A 27,884-nucleotide genomic window follows, 5' to 3' on the forward strand; every position below is an offset into this window, starting at 1 on the left:
ATTAAAAAAAAAAAAAAAAAAAGTCATATGTGGTTGCTCGCCTGTAGCTTTGGCTCCTTGGAAGGCTGAGCAGGTCGACGCTTGGGTGGCTGTGAGTGTGCCACTGCACTCCAGCCTGGGTGACAGAGTAAGATGCTGACTCAAAAAATAAAAATAAAAATAAAAAAATTCAAAATTGGCCAGGCTTGGTGGCTCAGCCTGTAATTCCAGCACTTTGGGAGGTCGAGGGAAGTACATTGCCTGAGCTCATGGACTCAAGACCAGCCCAGGCAACTTGGCAAGACCTCGTCTCTACAAGAAATAAAAAATTAGTCAGGCATGCTAGCACGTGCCTGTAGTTCTGGCTACTTGGAAGGCTGAGGCGGAAAGATCGCCGGAGCTCAGCAGGTTGACGCCCGGGTGGCCGTGAGCATGCCACTGTTCTCCAGCCTGGGAAACAGAGTGAGACTCCAACTCAAAAAGAAAAAAAATTATTAACAGATAAATTATTGTAGTTGATATGTAAAAAGGTAAAAAGGCCATTATTTAAAAAATATATATAGACCAGGAAAAAAAAGAAACAAAAAACTAAAGGAATGTCATTTAAAAATATCACCAAAAATATCAATTAAGAATCTTACAAAAGACATAATACAAGACCTCTACACTGAAAATAACAAAACATTTTCAGAAAATTGAAGACTACAGAAATTAATAGAGAAAAATACTCTATGAATTGGAGGACAAAATAACGTAAAAAGGAGAAAATTATCTCCTGACTGACTTGCAGATTCAATATAATCTGGAACAAAACTCTAATTAAAAAGATTTTTTTGTGGTGGCAATCAACATGCTGATTCTAAAATTTATGTAGAAACGCAAAGGGCCAAGACAAGCTAGGATAATCTTGAAGAAAAAAGTGGGAAGATCATTATTACCAGATAAAAAGACTGACTATAAACCAAGGTAACTAGGAAAGTGTGTAATCGGTAAGGGATAGAGAATGAGAACAGTAGAAGAGATACTCTAGAAAAGACTCGCAGATGTAAGGTTACCTGAAACGTGGCAAAGTTGTTAGTGTAAGCAGTTAGGGAAAGGATGCTTCTATCAATGAATGAAGCTGGGTCAACTGGCTATTCACATGGGCAAAAGAAATGAATCATATCCCCCACCCCACACCACATATAAAAATTAATCCTAGATGAATTGTGCTAGTTGAAAAGAGTAAAATAATAAGTTTTAGAAAAACAGAAAAAGTAGAAGAGTATCTTCACATATTTGAGATATGCTAAGTTTTTCTTTTTTTTTTGAGTTGGAGTCTCACTCTGTCGCCCAGACTGGAGTGCAGTGGCTGCTCCCGGCCACCGCAGCCTCGACCTGTTGGGCTCCGGCGATCCTTCTGCCTCAGCCTTCCAAGTAGCTGGAACTACAGGCGCGCGCTACCACACCTGGCTAATTTTTGATTCATGAGAAGCAGTAATCATTAGGTGAAAACAATTGGACTAATTAAAATGAAGAGCTTCTGTTTATTTACAATATATTTATCTAACAAAAGACTTGTACACAAACTGTAGAAAAGAATTATAAACCCATAAGACAATCTAATATGGGCAAAAGACTTCAACAGGAACGCCACAAAAGAAGATATCCGGCTGGGTTCGGTGGCTCAGCCTATAATCCTGCCCTTTGGGAGGCCAAGGTGAGTGGATTGCCTGAGCCTGCAGGTTCGAGACCCATCTGGGCAACTTGGCGAGACCTCATCTCTACAAAATATCAAAAATTAGCCGGGCGTGGTAGTGCGCGCCTGTAGTTCCAGCTACTTGGAAGGCTGAGGCGGAAGGATCCCGGAGCCCAGCAGGTCGAGGCTGAGGTGGCCGGGAGCAGCCACTGCCCTCCAGTCTGGGTGACAGAGTGAGACTCCAACTCAACAAAAAAAAAAAAAAAAAAAAAACAGAAGATATCCAAAAGTCAGTAAGTAGATGAAAAGGCACCCTGCCTCATTACACATCAGTACAGTTACAATCAAGATCATTACAAGATATTTATCAGAATGGCTAATATTAAAAAGATGAATAGTAGTAAATGGTGGTGAAGATGTGGAACAATTAGAGCTGTCCCACTGGTACCACCCTCTGATAATCCAAAACTAAATAATGTAAATCTTCTGTAATAATTATGGTGGTGGTTACATGATCGTACATATTTGTTAAAACTCTTAGAGCCTGACACTACAAAAAGTGAATTTTATTTACTGGAAAAATAACAACAACAACCAATCAGTCAGAATGTGAAAAGAAACAAAAATGGAATCCAAACTTTAATATTTGAACCTACCTGTATAATAAATGAGTTATGTAACCACACTGAAGTGGACGGAATAAAAAAATTAATTTAAGCTACTTTGATTAACAGCATTTTGACTGGACACTGACTAAAACCAAAAATAACTGTAAGCAAATACTGTACTCTAGTAAGTAAATTTGTTTCTCACAAGGGTATGAATAAGCAAATAAAAACTTCTTTAGGATGAAACAAGTAAATATATTTTAGAAAATTAGAGCCAGGATTTCTAATGTTAGAGGAAGAAGTTATATAAATAAGGAAGGATGACTGCATTATGAACTCAGTGTTGTTGGACTGGAATAAAGTTTATCAGTATGACTTCATGGTTTTTGAATATATAAAGAGACACACAGATATAAAAATAAATATAGATGAATGCACAGGTTATCATGCATACATAAACATTGCCAACCTCTGTTTGCTAAGAGGACCTAGAAGCAACGACACACAAGGTACATAGAGCATATCTAGCACCCAGATCTGGGTTTCTAAAAATCATTCTGCAGTAAAAAGAATCACAGTTCCTTGGAAAAATGGTTGATTCCAGGACAGAGACAGAGAAAATACATGAGCCTGGGGCATCTTACATTGCCAAGAAGTAAGAAGTGCACAAAAAATGATGGGGACAGAGCCAGACAAAAAGTCTACACATTGGGTGATGCCATTTCAAACAGAAGCATAACTAATTGTTAATAGTAGAAGCCAGGATACTGGTTAACTTTGGTGGGGATAGTGGTTAGGAGGGGGCACAGGGATGGCTTCTAAAGTGCTAGGAATGTTATATTTTCTGACCTAGTTGTAGATATTCAGGTGTGTCCACTTGATGAAAAAATGCCAGTTCTGTATGCATATTATACTTCAATGCAAACTGCATGAGGTGTTCAATATTTTGATTGCAATGGTTGCTATACGTTATTTAGTAACATTTTTGTGACTTTTTTTTTTTTTGAGTTGGAGTCTCACTCTGTGGCCCAGACTGGAGTGGCCACTGCAGCCTCGACCTGCTGGGCTCCGGCGATCCTTCCGCCTCAGTCTTCCAAGTAGCTGGAACTACAGGCGCGTGCTACCACGCCTGGCTTATTTTTTGATTTATTGTAGAGATGAGGTCTCACCAAGTTGCCCAGGGGGGTCTCGAACCCGTGGGCTCAGGCAATTCACTCACCTCATCCTCCCGAGGCACGGGATTACAGGCTGAGCCACCGAGCCTGGCTTTTTTGTGACTTTTAACATATGTAATCTATATCAACAAATCTGACTTAAAGGTCCTTCAGAAATCAATGCTATAACAGGGCTTACATTTGCCTAGTATAGGTTATGTCTCATTTTGCATTCCAGGAGGATCCTATTTAACAGAAAGGTGGGAGTTGAAAGGAGTCTCATTTCTTTAGACTAGAGATCACTAAACTATATGAATCATGTCCAAAAGATATTATTTTGTCAAGAATGTGAGTTCCACATGTTACTCTACATTATCTTCAACCTCTTAGCTAATTGAAGGACTTCATCTTTTGCAGCTATAATAACCTCAAAAAGAAAAATGAACTAATAACTTAGTCATTCCTATTCATAGATAAGAAATATATTTTCCTTAAAATCTTACCTGGTAAGATCTTTTGTCTAAGAATGCCATATCCAGGTATTTAAAACTGCTGCTTAATGTGTTCTATCCTTACCACTACCAACCTATGGCCAACAAGATCATCATTTAAAATTGATTTCACTATAGTAGAGATAACATTTTCAAAATGACTTATATTAAATATTTTGTAGCAGTAGGAGTTGAGATGACATGCTGCCATAATTTTTTCAACTGCTGAGATTGCTTTCCTTTAGTTTGCATTTTCTATTGCATACTTTCTCTACTTTATGCCTACCAAAATTACAATTCACAGTAACCTTTTCTTACAGAGTGGTGGACAGCACTGAGTGTTTTCATGGAAGATGAAAACTTAACTAGCAGATGAGGTAACATGTTTCTTTAAGTACTCAGGAACACAAAGACAAGTAACTTCAAAACCTTCATTTATTTATGATAAAATGACAAAGGACACTGGGATATAACTATTTTAAATTATAAGCATTTCAAAAGTGGGAGACCATGTAATCCGTAGACCTCTTATAAGAGTGGATAGGTCCTTGATACTTTTTTTTTTGAGTTGGAGTCTCACTCTGTCACCCAGGTTGGAATGCAGTGGCATGCTCACGGCCACCCCCGTGTTGACCTCCTGGGGTCCAGTGATCCTTCTGCCTCAGTCTTCCAAATAGCCAGAACTATAGGCGTGTGCTACCATGCTTAGCTAATTTTTTTTTATTTATTGTAGAGATGAGGTCTTGCCAAGTTGCCTAGACTGGTCTGGAACCTGTGGATCCAGGCAATTCACTCGCCTCGGTCTCCTAAAGTGCTGGGATTACAGGCTGAACCACTGAGCCTGGCCAATACTTTTTGATGAATCAAAAAAGAGAAGCGTTTACTAAGGCCCAACTTTTTGAAGAACTATACTCATCTGTTAAAAGAGAGGTTTTGTTTTCACGATTCCACAGGATCACAGAACTTGAGACAACATTAACAAATCACCTAATCCAATGATTCTCAAAGTCAGGGAACTTTTTCAACAAATACACAACCCCACATCTCCCCCTCCCCCAGACCCTACCACCCACATGCTCATACATCTCCTTGAAGAAAAGTATTCAGAAAAGTCTATTTGTTTTTTAGCGGATTTATTTTACTGTTTCATAAGAGCCACTGTGTGAAATGCATTATCTTCAACTTAGAACAAAAGTCCTATTGCTTTTTCCAATTTTTAGTGATTTATTTAGTACAGAAACTTGGGTGAATTTAAACTTTCTATAAAGCACTATATATGTATATATATAGATAGATACATAATGGTTTTTATTAGTAGCTGCTGTCCAAAAGGTAAAGAATATGGTTAGTTTTTCTAAAGTTCATAGACACATAAATGATTTTCTTCATTTGACTCTCATGTTATTAAACCAGTTCATTCAATATTTATTAAAAGGATCAAAGTGGACTGAGTCTTTTCTGCCTTCATCCCCAGTGTCTCACTTTTTGCTTTGATATGCTTAATTTTTTAAAGCTGTGGTAAAATAGACATAACATAAAATTTATCATTTTAACCACTCTTGAATATATAGCTTAGTGCCATGGATACTGTTGTTCAACCATCACCACCACCCATCTCCACAACTTTTTTCATCTTGCAAAACAGAAACTTTATACTCTTTAAACAATAACTCCCGATTTTTCTTCTCCTAGTCCCTGACTACCACTATTCTACTTTCTGGTTCTAGGAAGTTGACTAAGCATCTCATATAAAGTGAAAACATACAGTATTTATCCATTTGTGTCTGGCTTATTTCACTTAGCATAATGTCTTTAAGGTTCATCCATGTTGTAGTATGTGTCAGAACTTCCTTCTTTTTCAACGCTGAATAATATTCCATTGTGGGTATATATCACATTTTGTTTATCCATTTGTCTGTTAGTGAACACTTGGGCTGATTTCACTTTTTGGCTATTGTGGATGATGCTGCCATGAACATGGGTGCACGTATATCTGAGTTCCTGCTTTCAATTCTTTGGGGTATATACCCAGAATTGTGGAATTGAACAGTCTGTTACTGTTAATACTGTCTAGTGCCCAACCTTCCCTCAAAAAAAAAATTTTGGAACTCAATTAGTTTGCAAGGACTGAACAATGATTGATATGTGACAGAACCTCTGGGCTGGATATAAGCCCAATCTGAAAAAGGGGATGACCAAAAAGACAGAGTGAGTTTAAAAGACTTTAGATTTATAGGCAATTTAAATGAGAAGAATGTAAGGAATTAAATTTATAAGATAAAATAGAGTAGTTCATAGATACCATATCTCAAAAGGAAATAGGTTTGTAGAATAAAATTCCAAGGAAATGAATTTTGTTACATTTATTGCTAAATGCTGCAAACTTAACTGTGTGATCATTTAAAAATACTCTACAGTGTAAGGTTTAAGGCATAATGATTCCTAATTAGTGTCTTAATAAGTGTGTTAGCACTTTCTTGTGCCATTCTGGAATGTCACTTATGGTAAATTAAGGGACACTTTCCCTCCCTATCTTCCACTAGTATTTTAATGCTAGGGGGTGGGAAAAAGCTGATCCATATTCAAGAGGAAAGGAGGGAAAACAATAACAAATTGGCATCTCTTTTGTGAATTGCCCCACAGGCCAAGCATTTTTATGTTCTTAATCATTATTAAATGACTTAACATGACACCCAGAGCCTGGCGAATGATTGCATCCTGACATGAGAACGAATTACAAATGAAATGAAAGATCAAGCCGTATTAGAGGACTGCCTCTGGGAAATGAAAATCTTTAATTCTCTTTTATTATTGACATTTATTTGGCTGCCATGAATAACAACATAGCAAAGAGATTCAGCTATGCTTGTGCGCTGAATAGCTTATCCCAGGGCTCAAAACTGCATTAACATTTATCATGTTTACTTTTGTAGCTGACACCACTGAACAGATTCTCTATCCATCTTGTATTTACCACGCATTGCAGATATAGTGCATCCTCTAATTTAAGTTCATTTTCATATGGTATGAACAGCAAAGATTAGCCAGTGTCTTTCCTCAAATAAATTCCTACTTGCAATCATTCTTAAGAATGATTTAATAGATTCAATAAACAATAAAATGAGGTCACAAGGAAATTCAGTCATAAGATGAGGAGGCTAATTTTCGATATTGGGAAAATTGTGCAAAATCACAATGAGGAAGACAGTAGTACATCATGTATACTGAAAATATATAAAGCCTTAAAATGAGTATCTCCAGAAAGAGCAACCAAAGAATATTTTATGAATCTGAAGGTAGTACTACAGTTCCCATGACATAAGAAGCCTGCTAAGACAGGAATAGGCCACGTACTATAGGAAGAAAGCAATTCAGCTAGTTTGTATTGATGTAGAGATATCCTTTCATGGTTTTTTTTTTTTTTTCTTACACAAATTAACAACATGGTTTTTCTTGCCACAACAATAAAGAGATTACAAAGTACCTGGTGCCTTTGCTGACACGACCTCTTTGCCTGGATTGCCTTCCTTTCTTTAAATCTTTCCTAGAATTCAAGACTCAGCAAGGATATCAATGTATCTTGGGAAAACCACTTAACATCTCTGAATCTTGTTTGAAAAATTATTTTTTACTTTTCTTTCTTTTTTAAAGTTTGAATTATGGATAATTTCAAACAAATATACAAGTGAAGATAATAGAACAGTGAACCCCCCCCAAATGTCCATTGCCTGGCTTCAATAATTAATTAATGACTAGTCTCATTTCATCTATACCCAGTTTAACTGCCACTCACTGAATTATTTTGAAACAAATATTTTTTAAAGCAAATCTTTTGAACTTTGTTTCTGACTATTCTAAAATAAGAAAGCCGATCTACATATCTATATATGTATCTATGTATCCCATGGCATTATGTTGTAAACCTCAAATATATGTAGTAAAGTTTATTTTAAAAAAGAAGTAAATAAAATAAAGGGTCCCTTAGACCCACATTTTGATGATAATTTCATCACTGACCCTTTTCAGGCTTTATATTTAATTCAACAAAAATTTAGTTCATATTCATTGTAACCTCTTTCTTCAAGCTTTATTCATATCCTCTGAGTCAATATAACCCATATTTTACACCATAAATGTTTTCATTTATTCTAGAGACGAGGTCTTGCCAAGATATATAATTGTACTTTATTTTGTACTTATATTTTATAAGTATTAATTTTATTTCCCAGTAAGATATTTAAGGCTCATAGTTTACATTTCTGTGTTCAGCAGAGTAACTGAACAAACCCAAATTTAATAATTGCTATTGTTTATGATAATTATTAATCAATAGACTGGTTTTAATCTGAATGGTTCAGACAGAACTAAAATTTTTATATTTTGGCTTTAATAGTTGGTAGCATCATATTCACAATATCAATCATTTTAATCAATAACATGTTTGTTTACTAGACGAAACTCCTATTTTATTTTTATTAATGCTATAAAAGAGATGGCTGAGTAAAACCAAAAGTGAGATTTTCTTCTTGAAGGAAAAACTAAGGAAGTAGCTTATTTCTGGATTTTACTTGCTTATAATTGAGTAAATCTATTTTATTCTAGCCCAGGTATTTTATAAATAAAATGTATTCTTTTTTTTTTTTTTTGAGTTGGAGTCTCAATCTGTCACCCAGGGTAGAATGCAGTGGCACACTCCTGGCCACCGCAGCCTCGACCTGCTGGGCTCCAGCGATCCTTCTGCGTGCGCTACCATGCCTGGCTAATTTTTTATTTATTGTAGAGATGAAGTCTTGCCAAGTTGCCCGGGTGGGTCTTGAACCTGCGGGCTCAAGCAATCCATTAGCCTCAGCCTCCCAAAGTGCTGGGATTACAGGCTGAGCCACTGAGCCCGGCCTATAATGTATTCTTATTCCTTTTTTTCCTTAGGAATAACATTTCCTGACTGACAAATCACCAAAATATCAAAGTAAATAAATTATATCAAAGTGGTTTTATTCCATTGAATTTTAATAAATCATCTTGAAAATGAAATACTTTCTACTGAAATAGAGGACAGAAATATTTATTAAAATAAAAGGTACATTGCTTTGATTATCTCATAATAAAAAGAATACATAACTTTGTTAAAAATGATTAATCCTCATAATACTTAATCTGTCACATATTCTCACATGTACCTGTAGCCATTATGGTGTCATCTCTCCCTTGGGTGAAGATCACGATTCGCTGCCTCTTTGAATTCATCTTTGGCAGGGCTTGTGTCTTTTTGGCTATCTCTTTAATGTCTTTAGTCTATTAATAGAAAGGAGAAAAATATCATACCAGTACAGTAAAGCAAAACTTTACTAGTAGATTTAACAATTTAGCTTCTGATAATCAAAACAAGACCTTAAAATCTATTAAGAGATATAGTTTTAAAATTTAACCATGTACAAAAGTAAACAGAATAGTCCAATAAACTTCTAAGGAACCATCAATCTGCAAACATTTTAGATTTATAATGAACCTTAGTTCTTTTTTTTTTGGGTTGGAGTCTCACTCTGTCAGCCATCCTGGAGTGCTGGGGCATGCTCATGGTCACTGTAGCCTCGACCTACTGGGCTCAGGTGATCCTTCCACCTCAGTCTTCCAAGTAGCTGGGACTACAGGTGTGCGCGCCACCATGCCCAGATAACTTTTCATTTATTCTAGAGACGAGGTATTGCCAAGATGTCAGGCTGGTCTTGAACCCCTGGGGTAAGGCAATCCTTTTGCCTCAGCCTCCCAAAGTGCTGTGATTACAGGCATGAGCCACTGCACCTGGCCTATGAACCGTATTTCATCTATACTGTCACTCACCTGCCTTTCACGTTATTCTGAAGCAAACTTCAAGTATTATGTAATTACATCTATAGATGTTTTAGTATGTATCTCTGAAAGGTAATGTCTTAAACATGATCACATAACTATTATCATACTTTAAAAAATAAATTATGTAGTATCAGCAGATATCTACTCATTTTTCAATTGCTAATTAAAGAGAGTTTTTTAAAAAGAAGAATATTTAATTATCTTAGAGGTTTACAGAGCATAATGATGCTGACTTTGGAAATAATACAGTTGCTATAATGCCCAGTTTTTCAAAGGACTGATATGAGAGAAAAAAATCTAACCTTTTCCTACAAAGACTGAATTTTCATTAAAAAAAAAGATAAAGTTTAGGCTGGGCGTGGTGGCTCAAGTCTGTAATTCCAGCACTTTGGGAGGCCAAGGTGAGGGGATTGCCTGAGCCTACAGGTTCGAGAACAGCCTGGGCAACTTGGCGAGACCTCATCTTTATAATAAATCAAAAAATTGGCCGTGCGTGGTAGCGCACATCTGTAGTTCCGGCTACTTGGAAGGCTGAGGTGGAAGGATTGCCTGAGCTCAGCAGGTTGACGCTGGGGTGGCCATGAGCGTGCCACTGCACTGCAGCCTGGGCGATGGAATGAGACTCCATCTCAAAAAAATAAAAAAGATAAAGTTTAAAAATTACAAATTGTCAAACCCTGATACTGTTTTTCACACCACATAGTCCATGAAGTTTTATATAATAAATGTTCTGAAATATTGAAACCTAACTCTTGAACTAAAGCAGAATTTTTACAATTGTGTTTTCAGTCATTTTTGATAACAAAAATCGATGTCTGTATTTGGTGGGTCTCTAAAACTGCTCATGGTTTGTGCTTTGTTGGTAGCTTATCACTGTGGAAAGTTTCAAATAGTTACAGAGAAAAAATATATGTCAAAAGGGAAATATATCTAAGTGGCATATCTTAGGATATATAGGAGAGGTAAAAAAGGATATATAGGAGAGAAAAATTCAGATAAGCAAAGCAGACAAGTCATAGTGGGTTACAATGGCTACAAGCAACATCAGAAACTGAACATTCTTAAGAGTATGACAATCTGTAGTGGAATATTTATGTGTTATGTATTCACTAAATACTTAACAAATTCAAGATAATATATGAAGTTAAGCTTTAATATACCTAACAGGATGACTTACAGAGGACTGTTGTCTCTGAAAAGAACAGTTCCTTATAGTAGGGCAATGCTGCCGACTTCAAACATGCTGACTGTTTCGCTTTCAATTGCTCATTTTAGAACAGAACTAAGCCTGAACTCTGATGAGAAAAGAGATTCCCTCAGATTCTGGGATAAATGACTAATAACAATTGAAAGGATCAAAAAATGCCACATAACAGCATCTTCACACTCTTAAATAAATAAATGTAGACATTTAATTAAAATGACTCACATATATTCTGCCAATTTCCTTAGCACAAATATATTTTATTGCTATAGGATTTTTGCTTATGATTAAGCACAGTTCACATTTAATAAAGATAAGAGGCAAACATATTCACTTTATCATCTTGAAAGCATAATCTTATGCATGTACTAGATGTTTTAAAAAGAGGTCTTTCTTCAAGGAGCAAATTATGAATAAGATTCCTTGGTTGTTTTCTACCAATGCTATGGAAAGATATATTTTGTTATGAGAGTTCTGGTAATCTAATCAAAGAAATGTTTCTTGTCTCAAATGAAACCTTATAAAAATGGCAATTAAAGGTTGAAATAAACTTTCCAAATACAAAACACAAACCTTTCCAGATTTATGTAAACTTTATTTCTAGTTCTACAGTATTTCCCCTTCAGTGTCTCCCCATAGGCTCTTTTCTCTTACATCTAGGCTCACATATCTTAACAGAACAATGAAATCAGAAGGAACTTTAGAATACGGCAGACCTTGACTTTCTATTTATGTGACCTTGAGCAAGTTAATAAATCTTTCTAAAGCTCTATTTCCTCGTCTACAAAACTAATAAAATAATTCCTGTGAAAAGATGTCGGGAACTAAGTATGCTGAAATTAGTGGGTGAAAGTTTGAAGAAAAATCAGTATATTTACACAGTTTCAAAGTATCTCCCCCTAAGATATTAATCATTACAAAAGAAAAAATAGTAATGTCACCACAGAGAAAATTGACAGACATCACCTTAAATCAGTGATCAATTTAGCGATGCTAAAATGTGTGCATGAAATAGGATATTTGCACAGTCCAAAAGTATCCCTTCCAAGATATTTATTAATTATAATGGGAAACTGGTAACTTTACAGAGGATAAACCGGCAGACATCACCTTAATCTAATGATCAAGGTTAACATTACTAGCAATGAGACATTGTGACATTATGTACCTCCCATATATGATGAACTGAGAAGGGCACATTATTTGTGTGGGTTTCCTGCCAAAAATGCATAACCCCAACTTAATAAGAAAATATCAGGCAAACTCAGATTGAGGGATATTTTACAAAATGACTGGTCAGTACTCTTCAAAAGTATCAAGGTCATAAACAACAAGGAAAGAGTGAGAAAGTATCACAGATTGGAGGATACTAAGGACACATGACAAATAAATGCATGTGGGATCCTGGATTAAATCCTGGAACACAAAAAGGAAATTAGAGGAAAAAACTGGTGAAGTCAGAATAAAGCCTGAAGTTCAGTTACTGGTATTGTGTTAACACTTAATTTTCTGGTTTTGGTCATTATACTTTGGTTAAGTAATATGTTAATATTAGGGTAAGCTGGGTGAAAAGTATGTGGAAATTCTGTACTCTCTTTGCAATTTTTATAAGACTAAAGTTATTTTAAAATAAAAAGTTAAAAATAGTTGCTGTGAGGATGCAAGAGAATGAGGTAAATGAAACAGCTTAATGTATGCTAAGAACTTAGTAAACACTAATTTTCCTCTAATTACTATCATTTTAATACTCCCTAAAATAGTCACATCCTTAGGTTGCCCCATAATCTCTAGAAAGAGCCTCAAGAATTTTAAATATTGAGAATTCAATTATAGTGTCTGGCTGGGTATGGTGGCTCACACCTATAACTCTAGCACTCTGGGAGACTAACGCAGGAGGATAGCTTGAGGTCAGGAATTTGAAAGTAGCCTGAGCAATGGAGTGAGAGGGTACCCTGCCTCTATTTTTTTAAAAAGTGAAAAAGAAAAATAAAAAGAATTCAGTTATAGTATCTAATAAGAGAGAAGAAAGATGAAGAGGAGGAGGAGAAAGAAGAATGAGTAGAAAGCTTACACAATTGTGTATGTATTTAAGTTTGCTACTTTTTCTCAATTATTTTAGCTTGTATTTTTATCCCAGAGAATTTCAGTTTTTGAGTTATTTCTTAGCCGGGCACACTGGCTCACGGCTATAATCCCAGCACTTTGGGAGGCGGAAGCCAGAGGTCTGTCTGAGTCCAGGGGTTAGAGATCAGCCTGGGCAACTCATCTCTACAATAAATTTTTAAAAAATGAGCTGGGCTTGGTGGCGCGTGCCTATAGTCCCAGCTACTTGGGAGGCTGAGGCAGAAGGATCCCCTGAGGTCAGCAGGTTGAGGTTGTGGTGATCCCATGAGCGTGTTACTGTACTCCAGCCTGGGCGACAGAGTGAGATTCCGACTCAAAAAAAAAAAAAAAAGCTATTTCGCATTTTTCAAGATCATTTTGAAACCTAATATCTTCCAAAAAGTTAGAATGTGAGAGAGAAGGTCATCCAGTTAATACAAAGAGTACTAGACATACAGAACTGAGCTCTGATTTTTGCTCCAATATGTATTAGTTATGTGACCTTGAACAAGTCATATAGCCTATTTTTTATCTGTTGAACTGATGTAGCAATACATGCCCACCCCATCTACCTCCCAAAGTTGTGTAAACATTAAATGTATTACCAATGTGCTGGAAAAGGTTTTGCAAACTGTGAAGCACTTTATGAATGCAAAATTCTACTTTTATTATCATTGGTGCTCACATACCTTAAATTTAGCACTGTCTTCCAAATCAAAGAAAATACTCTCTTCAATTTTTAACAAGCTAGTGATATAAAGGTTAAATGATCCTGTCACAATCTACCTACTTCTGTAGAATACCAATTATAGTGTTCCCATACATTGTATCATGTAGTCATACCATTTTCTGTTTTGTTTTCCAAACAGAAACTCCTATAATAGTTATGCTATTTATATGATGTGTCAGTAGTCAGCCTGATCTCATATTCTCTCCTCATTCACTCCATTCTAGTCACATTGGCCTTCTGTCAGTTCCTGGAGTACATAGTACATTATGTTCTTTCTTGTTTGGAGGTCTTCATGTTCCTGTTTCCTCTGTTTGAAATGTGGTCCCCTATTTATTTGTTTGTTGTTACTAGATATTCATATTTTCAGGTTTTACTTTCTTAGAGTCATTTCATAGCTATCATAACTAAAATGGGCACCACTTCCACATTCTCGTTCATAATACTCTCTGGTCACTTCTATTTTGCCTTCAGGGTCTGCAGAATGGTAGGCATATAATAAGTGCTCACTAAATAATTTTTGAATAAATAAATGATTAAATAAAGATAATTAGGAGACTATCTTATTTCTTTCCCTTAATCAAACTGTTTTAAAATTGTCTTCTTTTGTGGTTCAGGTACTTATAAAAACAGCATTATACTCTCTGAGCCAGCAGGACCTAATTTAGCATCTTATTGTCAGAAACTCTGAAACTCTGGGTGATCACTCATTGTATTCTTTATATCTGTGAAGAACACAGAAACTTTAGAATTACCTTAGAAAATTATTTGGAAATCAAAACTTCCTGAATATTCTCTGTGGACTTTCTATCTATGCTGATCAATGGAACTTTCTGTGATGATATAAATGTTCTATATTTTCATTATCCAATAATGTACTCAGAATGTGCCCAGTGGGGGACTGAATTTTAAGTTTTATTTAGTTTTAATAAACCAATTTAAACAGCTGTATGTGGCTTATAGGTGCTGTGCTGGATAGTTCAATTTATTTTTTTCTCTCAATGGTATAAAATGATATACTCTCTCTGTTGGTCAAAGAAAGACTACAAAGTCTGGAATCTTCTGAATAGTCAAGGGCTATGGTAGAAACAGAAACACGGAAAAGGATTGTTTTATTTCTTCTATGGATAGAAGTATTCTTAGATATCTAAAATTAAAAAAAATTAAAATTTGTTTTGTTTGGAGTAAAATTGAATAAATGATCCAATATAGAATATATGAATTCTCTTCATCATTTGACAAATACTCTTTTGCAGAGACAATGAAAACACAGAGAATATCTATATTTAGATTTTGGAGGTATTTTCTTTATTTTATTTAATTTATATCAATTTGCAATAGTTTTTAAAATGCTTCGTAATTAAACATGTTTTTAAGCACCTTATTTTTATTTATGTTCTAAAAATACAAACCTTTAATTGGTTCAGTTCAATCAAAGGTAGATTTAAAAACACATCATAGTATGAACTGATTTTCCAGAATAATAAAAGGCCTTATGAAACTTTTTACCCCAAGAATTGTCATTTTAAATTCTTAGCAGGTCTGTCATTTAAATCAGGCACTATGAAATTTTCCATCACCTATATATATATAAAAATCCTCTCTCTTCTGCTTTGTGCTCTGCCCAGCTCCAGTTTTTATCTCATTCTCCAGTGTCCTCCTAAGCTGCTGCGTCTCACTGAAAATTGTTCAATTCATTTTAAAGATTAAAGTTTTTTTTTTTTTAAATAAAGATTATCTAAATTTGCAGAGAAGTTAACCAAAATATTATAAACAATGCCATTGAGGATATTTTCTGATGAATAAACCACTGGTTATTTTTAGAGGCATTTGGATTGGCCTGTTAGCAGACAGATCACTAGTGGCAATACTCAGTGGCTTTGGGATTGATTGGGATTTATAACAGAAATGAGGGTAGGACAGCAGTGCTGGTGAGAAGAAAAAGAAATTCTCACCCTTCCTTTCTTTTCATCTTTTCATTTCTCTCTTCTCATTCATGCTTCAAATTTAGAGGTAAACAAAGTTAGCAGGGATAAAATATAGATTTTTGTCTAGTTTGTCACATTAGACTTGAGAGCATTAACACACCTCTATACAGAAAACTTAAAGTGATTGTTCCCATACATTAAGAACACCAAATACCACCGGGTGTGGTGGCTTACGCCTATAATCCCAGCACTTTGGGAGGCCGAGGTGAGATGACTATCTGAGCTCACAGGTTCAAGGTTAGCCTGGGGTACTTGACGAGAACTCATCTCTACAATCAATGAAAAAGTTACCTGGGTATGGTGGTGCATGCCTGTAGTTGGAAGGCTGAAGTGGAAGGACTGCCTGAGTCCAGCAGGTGGAGGCTAAGGTGGCTGTGAGTGTGCCATTGCACTCCAGCCTGGGTGACAGTGTGAGACTCTAACTCAAAAAAAAAAAAAAAAAAAAAAGAATACCAAGTACCAAACCTATACACTCCTATTTCTGTACAACGAACTGAATAAACTTTAATAACATTGCAAAATCACTAAGTTTCTCTAGATAGCATTCCATATACAGAATATACTTTTTAAACAATGCTTACTTGAGGTTATGCCACTCATGGCTCATATATATATTCTGCAATGCTAATAATGGTTTCAAGAACTCATGAAGAGACACATCAAGACACTATGTACTTTATCCAATCTAACATATCACTGTCAATATCACTGACAAAACAGTTTTGCTATGTCAGGAGGTAATAAAGTATGTGATTATAATCATCACCATTCTGCTATATGCTCTAATCAATTATGACAGATTTATGGCAAAAAGAATCATTTCTAGAATCAGTATGTAAGAGCTAATGGGAAGGTGAATATAGTGCTGGTTAACAGAAAACAGAAAAAGAAATTTATTGCTAAGACAATGTAAACTAGGCATATTCAAAGCAGCTTAAGGGGAAAATAAAAATATGAATTAGGCTTAATAAACTAATTTTTTAAAAACTGCTATTCAGTTACTACAGGATCATAGTCATTTGTTACAAAACATGTTATATTTCTAAGTATCTGCAGAATTGGTTATTTTATAGAGCCCAAAACAGAATTTTTATGGCCACAATGACAGGATACAAATTTATGTTCTATAAGCTTTCATTTGTGGAGAATTTTGATATACTGACAGAATATAATTTTTTAATATAAAGACTCAAAATCAGTAAAACTTTAAAAAAAGAGTGAAAACTTTCATTTATAGACTCATGATCAAAACGTTTCACTTTTAAATTGAACATTCCTCTGATTATATTTTGCCCTGTATATAGTTGCCAAATTTATAATTTGGGAAATTACAAAGTGAAACTTTTAAAAAAACCCAAGAACTTGGAAATCCTTTTTCTACATGTGACTCAACCCTGTATTCACTAGAATATGGTAAAATGAAAAAAGGCAACTTCCTGGAAACAATCACAGTTTCCAATAATTGAGTATTATGAAGCAGGGTTTCTTACCCTGAAATAGTTTTTTCATAGGCTCTTGAGAGTAGAATACCTATATCACATGTTCACTGTCTTTCTCTATGAAGAGGAGAGCTCTATGCCTGGTTTGTTAAATCCTATGACATGAATAACATGCACATGTATTACTTTGTTACTCAATGACGAATCTGCCTTTTCCATGTTTAAATAAGAGTTCCATCATAAATTCCTATAATATCTTTCTTTAAAGAGTTCAAAGTAAGTTAACTAATACTATCCAATCAATGCTCACCAATTCTTTATATGATAGACAATACTGAGTATGCAAGTAAGGATGAAGTTTCAATATTTCAGCTCTAGTTAGATTAAGTTTTTAAAAATTATTATCCTGTAACATTTTAAGTTGCTGTACAGAACAACAGCATACTGCATAATTCTGGCCCAATAAATATCGCTGTCATAAAAGATTCATAAACTTAGTTAATTCTCTGTCAATTAACCTACGTTCATGTTAGTCTTTGTTTTCTAACAATCAAGATGGATGTTATATAGATAAAAAACATGGTCTTGACTGTTATTTCAATGTTGCCAACAACAACCACATGGAGTTGTGAATTTTGATAGGATAATACTTGTATCAGGAACATAGAATCAGGACTTGAAAATTAAATTCAATTATTGATACTTTGTTTCAGAAAAATTATATATATTTTATGCTACTCCCTCCCCCCGCAAAAAAAGAGGAGAAAGAAGAAAAAAATAGGTTCAAACAGGAAGTTTATATGAGGAGGATTTACATTAATCAGTCCCTAACAACTGCTAAGTACAACCTTTCAGAAATTAATTTGCATAATGATAATCTACATGTGATAGGGTTGAAATTATTTAAACGACATTATATTTCATTATTTAGTCTTGCTCCACCACTGCTTTAGCAGCGAATCCTTATGAAATGTAATGCAGCTAATGAGGTAGCTTTTTAACTGAACAAACTGACAGGCCCCATATCTGCAGAGGCAGCTTGAAACCGTGCCCAACCTCTTGGCTTCCCAAGAGGCTTTTCAAAATTCAATAAATAACATCTGTAGGCGATGTTGGGTGCAGACCTAGCAGAGTGCGTCATAACACTGTGCTGGCAGAACAAAGAAACCATGACGACTGCCAAGTTTCCATGGCAACTGCTGCGAGGCTCTGAGAGTATAATAGCACATCAATCACTGTCCAAAAGAACTTCATTATCAGCTAGAAAAAACCTTTAGGATCTGTTTAGTGTGCAATTGTGGGTTAACTCACCTCAAAGCCTTGCTCTCTAGCAAAAGTGGCAGCTTCCTGAAATTAAAAAAAAAGAACAGTTAATTATAAAGTGCTAGGTAATGAAGAAATAATCCATTTTTGAAACTCATTCAAACAGTCTTCTTTTTATACAATTATCTCAATATACCCACATAGTTCGATTTTTATTCCTACACCAATAAAGATTTTTTTTCCTTGGAATAATAATAATAATAATAATAGGCAGCATAATGTCAACACACTTCACAAGGTGGAATAAAGAAGATGTAGTGCATATTTTTACTGTACCTGCCACAGTGAGTTCAGGTGCTCTGACCTCAGCAAAGAAAGACAATCACTTGAAATCTAAGGAATATGCTGGTGGTTATGTTTTTAATTAAAACAATACCTCTCCGAAAGCTCGTCTATAGAGAAGAATATCTGCTAATAAATGTATAGATTCAGAAAAAGCACCCTTTCACAATCCTCATAATGAAATTTATTACAGGCAAGGATCATCAGTGGATGTTAAATTCATCGAGTGCAAGGATGATAGGGAACTGGGTATTTCCATGGAATCAAAGTATTTTAGATTATATGCTGGTCACGGGGAGCAAAGCATAACTTTATAATGGAAGGATCAAGCTGTCATCACTTTAACCCAGTGATCGATGCTATCACTTATAGTCACTAATAATGGGATCACCAAATATTCTGTGCCTTTTGTTATGGTGCAGTATGAAGTTTACAGTATCAGCTATAAAATATTCTGGTCAAAAATTTTTCACATGAATTAATCCAAACTTTAGTCTAATAACTTGCAGTCTATAAGAAATACAGATAAGGAAACAAATTAAAGGATACACTGAGAAAGCAAATGGACAAATCCATAAAATAGGATATTCTGTAGGACAATGAGCTTAGTCTCTTTAAAAAGTCAATGTCATGATAAAGTGGGAAGGGGAAAATGACCAAGAGCAATGTATGGTCCCTAATAGGACCCTGTTTTGAGCAAACCATCTATAAAAGACATTTTTGGGACAACTTGAGAATTTTGAATGAAAATTAGACATTAGGAGTTTTCAGTTTGATAAGAAAAATGTCTTTAATTTTTAGAGATATATCATGAAGTATTTAGGGATGAAATGTCATGATATATATAATTTACCTTTGGATACTTCAAGAAAATACTTAAAGTAAAACAAAAAAATGGCAAATGTTAATAACTGTTAAACCTAGATTTATGTGGTATGTGGGGTTCAGTACTTCTACTTTTTTGTCTGCTTGAAAATTTTTATAATAAACAGCCCCAAAAGCTCCCAATTTCCCTTTACTATGGGATGACAGGGAAACAAAAGTTGACTATTAAAAAATACATATGGTTAAAAATATTTTAGTATACAAAATTCTTCTAGATTTTAACTATGTTAAAGACAATCTTATTGAAAATAAATGAGAAATGCGTATAAAAAAAAGACATAAACTTATTATTATATACCTTAATTCCCTTATAGCAGGTTATCTAATGACAAAAACACATCTGTGTAACAAAAATCTTTCCCTTTGTTACTTTGCTTTGTGCTTATATTTTACTTTTTAGGACTGATAGAAAATGGAGGCAATATTACTTTTCAACTCTACTTCCCTCTTGAAAATGAAAAAAGTTGCAGACAACTGTCAAGAGCCTCTACATCTTAACTTACATTCCTCCAAAATTATCTTTGCCAAGAGATATTAATAGAAGGATGGGATTTGAGCCTGAGTAGTGAGCAGAGCCAACTTAACTAAAACGACTGCTGTACCAAACCATGTAAGGCAGAAAGTACAGTCAATGTCTCTGTACAAATTTGGGCATTATTTACATGTTGAGGAAAACACTGAGAAAAAAATATACATATGCACTTACGGCCCAATATACTAATAGCATATAGATTTATAGAACCATCTTGAAGGTTTAGGAAGGCTGAAATGCTTGATTTTGAACACTGAAGTAAACAGAAAGTGATGAGCTGAAAGTACAACCTCTTAACACTATTCACTAGAGAAACACAAGCCTGACCAAGTTAGCCCTAGTTGGTGTGGACAAAAAAGAATTGAATTATGATCTTGACAACTGATCAACTGGTGCAAGCAAGGTTAGCCTCTTGATAATTTACTTACACCAGAACTTTGTACATTACATAGTCAGTATTTGCTGGCTGGGATATCAGGGAAAAGGATAAGGTTAAAAATATATCATTGTGGTGTTTTCCATGTTGTCATAATTAACCAAGCAAATTCTTATATAAAAGAGACAACAGAAAAGCTATGCTAGAACTATGTATTTATATGAAACTTCATCAGAAGCATGGAAGAACCCTAGAGGACCATAAGACAAAGTTAAAGAATCTGGAGGACTAAAATTTCACATACAGTAGTTTAATTTTTAAAAACGTCCTGTTTTGTTCATACAAATGTAGTAAGAAATTAATTATGATCTGTTATGGTGTAAAACTGACTAACTGCAAGAAGACACACATATAAATTTCAAATCATTATCTTTTAAGGAAACTGGGTCTTGGGAGACTGTAAACTATTCCAGGTATTAACATATTTCTGAAAGAGGAAGAACTTACTTAAGAAAAGTCAACGCAATTTTCTATCTTATTGCCCCCCCCCTCCCCGTTTGTTAAGCTGTGCCCTATCACTAGAAAAGCTAAGCACTTGTTCTGTGGCTTAAAATGATCTTATCTTCTGACTTCCTCCCACCTTCCTTTGATCTTGGGCTGGTGCCCCAAGTCACTCTATTAGAGAGGGCAGCTGGTTCATATCACTGCAGACTTTCCTACAGCTAACCTCTGATCTGAAAGTGTTTGTAGATAAAATGATGGAACAACATTTATATTTCCCTCCCAGCAAAACAAACAAAACAACACAGGGGAACAGTCTGATCCAGTAAGAATTTTAAGCAGAATTTTCGTTGCCAGATTCACTGCATGGAGGGACAGAAAGAAAAGGCATTAAGTCAGAAAACAAGAAAGAATGGGCATAGATGGTGGGCAGAAGGGTAAGGCAGGTTCCAAATATCAGAGGTAATTCCAAGTGAACCGATTGCACTAAATTGAAAAGGACTTTTTAGTGTGCCTTCGCAGTAAAAGTGAGAAAAGAAAACAAGCAAGTCCCCATCTGTGCTGCCCCAGGGCGCCTCGTACTGAGTTTCACAAATCTAATGAAGCAGTCAGGTTAAAATGCAACCGCAGAGTAGATGTGACATGTGGAGAACAGCTCGGGTTAGAATAGAGAGCAGGGCGGTTCCTAATGCAGGTGATTATCCATGTGATAATCATTATATTTACAGGCTTTCCATTTTAGATCTGACATAAAAAATCACAAAGGAGGAGGGATTAAGGAAATAAACAACCGACACAGAGGCTTTCCTGCTCCCCTGAGAGTATAGCACTTTCATTCATGCATGACAAGCAACAAAAGCAAAACCAAACAGGCCAGGAAAGAGTATTTCTGAGAAGGCTGGATTTCACATTTACACTTCTTTCCATTTTGATAACTTTCACTATTATTCAGTTTCTCAGTCAGGTCACATTTTCAGAATCAGTCCTCATTATTGTCTATGCTATAATACAGTATCATTTTTGGTTTACAATGAATGATACTTACATAATATGTCTTTTACAACAACAGAGTCATTTTTTCCTTCCTGGAATTGAGTGTTTTGAATAAAATGACATATAATTAAAGTCTTAGGTTCTCATCTATACCACGGCACTTAGGATTTGCAGTAGGCTTGCTGCTTTACCAACCAGGCTAAAAGGATGGTGGTAAAACAACAACTAAATATGGTTTTTGAACAGAGGTTTTAAAAAAAGGCTGAGATTCATGGTTAATGAAAACTATGGAATACTTACATTAAGAGATTTTTTTTTTTTTGAGTTGAAGTCTCACTCTGTTACCTAGGCTGGAATGCAGTGGTATGATCACAGCTACTACAGCCTCGACCTGCTAGGCTCAGGCGATCCTGTCTCCTGGCTAATTTTTTCTCTTTATTGTAGAGGTGAGGTCTCACCATGTTGCCTAGTCTGGTCTTGAACTCCTGGGCTCAGGGAATCCTCTCACCTTGGCCTCTCAAACTGTTGGGTTTACAGGCGTGAGCCACCACGCCTGGCCCTTGAAGAGATATTTAAAAGGATAAGAAAGCCACTATTAAAAAGCACAATTTGCAAATTATAGAAAAGAGAAACTCAATTGCATGTTTATGTGTGAAAGACATCTACTGAGGAGAAAACTATTTCTCTGTACTTAGATCATACTTAAGTTCTCACTTATAAAGTAGAAGATCTGTAATCAATATTAAAATAAAACCATTACTTGCTCATATTATTACTGCAATTCAATTACTTATTCTTAGTTATATAAAAATACAGTGATTTCTGTATATAGACAAGCCAAAAAAGAATGGAGCCACCAGATCAGTTCTGCATTTTTATTTTGCTTGTTTATGTATCTAACAAATATTTACCTCCTAAGTGTAAATTCAGGCTACCAGCATCTGTCTAGAGGTTTACCACTGCTATAGCTTACAGACCTCATAATGATAGTCAACTTTGATTCAGTAATACTTGAAACAATATCTATTGTAACTTCTAAATGATGTGGTATAGATGAGAGTCTAAGACAGGAGATCATCTCTCTGTCTTTCTCTTTCTATATGTATAAAATATATATATAATAAAAATTCACATATTTGTATATAAATTTAGAGGTATAATGTTCTCTTTGATTGGCTTTAAATGCAACATAGTACTATCAGGAGGCATGACAGGCACATGGAAAGAGTATAGGGATTAGAATAAAAAGACCTATACTAAGGTTGCAGTTTTACAGCTTATTTGCTGTGTAATATTGAGCAAGGTACTCAGCATACCAGTTTATCAATAAAATTAGGGTTAACAATACCTATTTCACTGGATTATTGCTAGGAATAAATGAAATATTTTATGTGAAACTGTAAAATCATTTTCCCATTGAATTCATTTCCCATTGAATTCATTTCCCATTGAATTCTTGGTAAGATCACAGGATAAACAAATGAGTGCCAGAGTGTCTAGAGTACATTAAACGACTTGTCCTATCTGTGGATTATATGTGTAGTAGGAAGTCTTCAAAATGGCTCCCAATAGTCCCTGATTCTGATATTTAGATCCTGTACAATCTCCTCCCCTTGACTGCAGGCTGGATCTGGTAACTTGCTTCTAACAAACATATGACAAAAGTGACGGGGTGTTTTGTTCATCCTCTTGATCCTACCATGCCTTCCCTTTCTGAGCCCTCACTCTAGGGGCAATAAGTTGCCATGTTGTGAGGACTTTGATGGACAGGCACATAACCAACAACCAGTGAGGATTTGAGACTTGCCAACAGACACAGGAATGGGCTTAGAAGTGGATCCTCTCCCAGTTGAGCATCAAGATGACTACAAACCTGGCTGACACCTTGATTAAAGTCTCAGCAGTGTCAGAGGCACCAAGCTAACCAATGCCTGATTCTTTGTTCCATATTTTATATATGAGGAACCTAAACTATAGAGAGGTTAAATGGCAAGAAAAATTCAGATAATTTCTCATTCAAATTAGGTTAATAAAAACTTCAAAGCAAGTGTGGTCAGCAGCTCAATCACAAAGTGTGCAAATTCTGGAAAGAAAATTTAGATACAAGTTATCTAAATGGTTTTGGATAGCTGATTACGGTCAACCATTTCTTCAACACATAGTAATTAACTGGGAGATATAATCGTTTGCATGGAATTCATTTTTTGGCATCAAGTTTAGCTTCAATTCACACTATCTTTTGTTATTCCGAAGCAATAATTACCTTACTAAGACTAAAGTAAGATTTTTTTTTTAAGTAGTACTAGAATTCTCAAGTAAGAAAAACATTATGAAGTCAAAACCTAATACCACTAGAGTGTCTGCAACAGCAGTAGCTGTGACATACCTCTAAGTCATGCTGAAATTTAACAATAAAGAACTATCTGCTGTTTATTTCTTTTCATATCATATATAACATAAAGATGTATGTTGCTTAAACCTCTATTTTCTCCTGCTGTCCTTCAGACTATGAGTTACCTTTTCTTTATGCTCTCTACAAAATCATAAATACTTTCTTATGATACTGTACTAGTGTTATACTACTTTAAATTTTATATTACTTCTGTTGAGGAAAAGTTTAAATTTGTAAATAAAGTAATTTAAGGCTGAGAAAATTGTTAATAAAATGTCAGCCTGGGAACCCCTTTTTAAAAATAAATTTCAACAGGGTGCCTGAATGAAACGCAATTGTACACCTAACCCTTAACTGTACCCCACAAAATCATAACAAAAAATATTGATTTAAAAATAAATAAATAAATTTCATTCACAAAAATATCTGTACTGGCTTTTCCAAGGAATTTTTCAGACAATTTTTTAGAGATTTTTCAACCTGTGCTCTGACATTTATTACCATATGCTTCCTGTCTGAAGAATGCTGAATAAAAATATTATTTAACATTTATTGAGTGCCAAAAACTCTGTGGGGCAGCGTATAGCTATAAAGACAGTCATGGCCTCTATCCAACAGGTTTATAGTAAAAATTAGATAGACAGTATATAAATTATACCTTAATAAACATGACTAAAAAAAAATTAGGCAGGCAAAATACAGGCCAAAAAAAAAGGCTTAGTTTACAAGAAGTTTAACTGTTTCACAAAGTGATTTATTAGCTGAGTTGTCTATTCTAGCAAGGAGAGTTGTTCATTCCTACCCTTAAGCATATTTAATGATGGTAACTAAATTAAAAATTTAAGAGAAAAAGCATTTCTTAAAAATTTAAGATAGTTACTTAGGCTAACTTCTTCTGGAACAACCCAAGTTTTTAGTTATTAAAGAACAAGAAGAAAGAGGATAGCATAAGAAAATTTCTTAGGATAGTAGACCTTTTACTGTGTATTTTATTTCTATTTTTAATGAGATAACACGTGCTTGGCATAAAGAAGACAGCCAACAAATGTCAACTCTTTCCTTTTATTTCATTTGGTCCTCAAACAAATCCTAAAAATTAGTACTATTTTCATTTTTACTTTTTTTTTTTTATTTTTGAGTTGGAGTCTCACTCTGTCACCCAGACTGGAGTGCAGTGGCACGCTCCCGGCCACCGCAGCCTTGACCTGCTGGGCTCTGGCGATTCTTCCGCCTCAGCCTTCCAAGTAGCTGGAACTACAGGCGTGTGCTACCACGCCCGGCTAATACTATTTTTATTTTATAGATGAAAATTTGAAGGTTCAGAGAGATTAAAGTATGTCCAAGACCAAACAGCAGGAATTGTTACATCTAGCATTTAGATATGAAGCTTTCTGAATGGTCTGACTGTCTACTACTGATAAACTCTTCTAGGTTTCATATATCTGAAAAAGTATTTTGCTTTTTGGCGGGGGGACATTTCATTGGGTACAGAATTCTAGGTTGATAATTTTTTTCTTTCTGTGCTCTAAAGTCTAACTTAAATTCTGATGGGAAGATTCCTGTCATTCTTACCTTTGTCTGTCAGTACATAATGTGCCTTAAAAAAAAAAAAAAAGAGGCTGGGCTCAGTAGCTCAGCCTGTAATCCCAGCACTTTGGGAGGCCGAGGTGAGTGGATTGCTTGAGCCCGTGGGTTCGAGAGCAGCCGGAGCAACTTGGCGAGACATTGTTTCTACAATAAATGGGAAAAAATTAGCTGGGTGTGATAGCACTCACCTGCAGTTTTGGCTACTTGGAAGACTAAGGTGGTGGAAAGATTGCCTGAATCCAGCAGGTTTACACTGGGCAGCTGTGAGTGTGCCATTGCACTCCAGCCTGGGCGATGGAGTGAGAGTCTGACTCAAAAAAAGGAGAAAGAAACCTGGCTGCTTTTAAGATGTTTAATCACTGATTTTATGTAATTTGATTAAAGTGCCTTGGTGTAATTTTTTTGTTGTTTCTTCTGCTTTTGTTAAGATTCTTGGATTTGCAGTTTTATAGTTTTCATTAAATGTGGAAAATCTTCAAATATTTTTTGTCCCCCCTCCAACTCCCAGACTCTAAATATGTATATTAGATCACTTGAAGTTGTCCCCTGGTTCACTCCTACACTGCTTGTTTTTCTAGTCATTTTTTTCTCTGTGTTTCATTTTGAACATTTTTCTCTGTGTTTCAGTTTGCCATGTCTTCAAGATTACTAATCTTTTCTCATTCACTGTATTTTTTATCTCAGACATGATATTTTTCATCTCTAGAAGTTAGATTTATATGTATAGGTTATATTTTATAGATTTATATTTTCCATGTTGTTCTTGAATAGGCTTAGGCTTTTACCTTTTTTAAATATAAAATATATTTAGAAGTGTTGTTTCAATGTCCTTGTCAATCAATTCCAACATCTGTGCCATTTCTGAATCAATTTCTATCAATTAATATTTCTCTTCATTTTGGGTTGTATTTTCCCACTTCTTTCCATGAATGGTAATTTTTACTTATCTTTTTTTTTTAAATAAAGAGACGGGGGTCTTGCTGTGTTACCCAGGCTGGCCTCAAACTCCTGGGTTCAAGCAGTCCTCCCACCTCAGATTTGCAAGTAGCGGGAAATACAGGCATGCTCCACCATACCTGGATTACTTATTTTTTAACTAGTGTTTCTCACTGAATGAATGGTAAGTTTTTATTGGATGCCAGACATTATGCATTTTAGTTTTTGGTATGTTGGATTTTGCTTTTCATTATGTATTTTTGAAGTTTATTCTGAAATTCAGTTAGGTTACGTAAAAACAGTTTGAGTCTTTCCATGCTTATTTTTAAGCTCTGCTAGGTGAGATGAGAGCAGTTTTAAAAAAAAACGTCAGAGTCTCACTTTGTTGCCCAGGTTGGAGTCCAGTGGCAGACTCAAGGCCACTGCAGCCTCAAGCGGCAGGACTCAGGTGATTTTTCAACCTCAGTCTTCCAAGTAGCTGGAACCACAGGCATGTGCCACCTTGCCCGACTGATTTTTTGGATTTATTGTAGAGACGAGGTCTTGCCATGTTGCTCAAGTTGGTTTCAAACCCCTAAGCTCAGGGAATCCTCTTGCCTCCACCTCCCAAAATACTGAGATTACAGGTGTGAGCCACTGCACCAGGCAGAGCAGCTCTTAATCGAGAGCTGATCTGGTTCCATATTGACATAATATCCTTTTGATATTTGATTAAGAAAGATGTCCCAGCCGGGATCGGTGGCTCAGCCTATAATCCTGCGCCTTTGGGAGGCTGAGGTGAGTGGACTGCCTGAGCCCGCGGGTTCAAGACCTGCCTGGGCAGCGAGACCTCATCTCTACAATAAATCAAAAAATC

At 35.4% G+C, this 27,884-nt stretch overlaps 1 protein-coding gene across 1 annotated transcript in view; it reads right to left on the reverse strand.

The window, feature by feature from the left end:
* Positions 1-27,884, reverse strand: part of ADK (adenosine kinase) — a 320,748-nt gene that overhangs the window by 105,201 nt on the left and 187,663 nt on the right. The window contains exons 5-6 of the mRNA XM_008062930.2: positions 18,533-18,568; positions 9,088-9,202 (exon numbers count right to left, since the gene is read on the reverse strand). Coding sequence (XP_008061121.2) covers positions 9,088-9,202; positions 18,533-18,568 — 151 coding nt within the window. The remainder of the gene's footprint in view (positions 1-9,087; positions 9,203-18,532; positions 18,569-27,884) is intronic.

This window comes from Carlito syrichta, unplaced genomic scaffold (assembly GCF_000164805.1).
Source record: "Carlito syrichta isolate Samal-C Ts95f unplaced genomic scaffold, Tarsius_syrichta-2.0.1 Scaffold305927, whole genome shotgun sequence".
Classification (NCBI taxonomy): domain Eukaryota; kingdom Metazoa; phylum Chordata; class Mammalia; order Primates; family Tarsiidae; genus Carlito; species Carlito syrichta.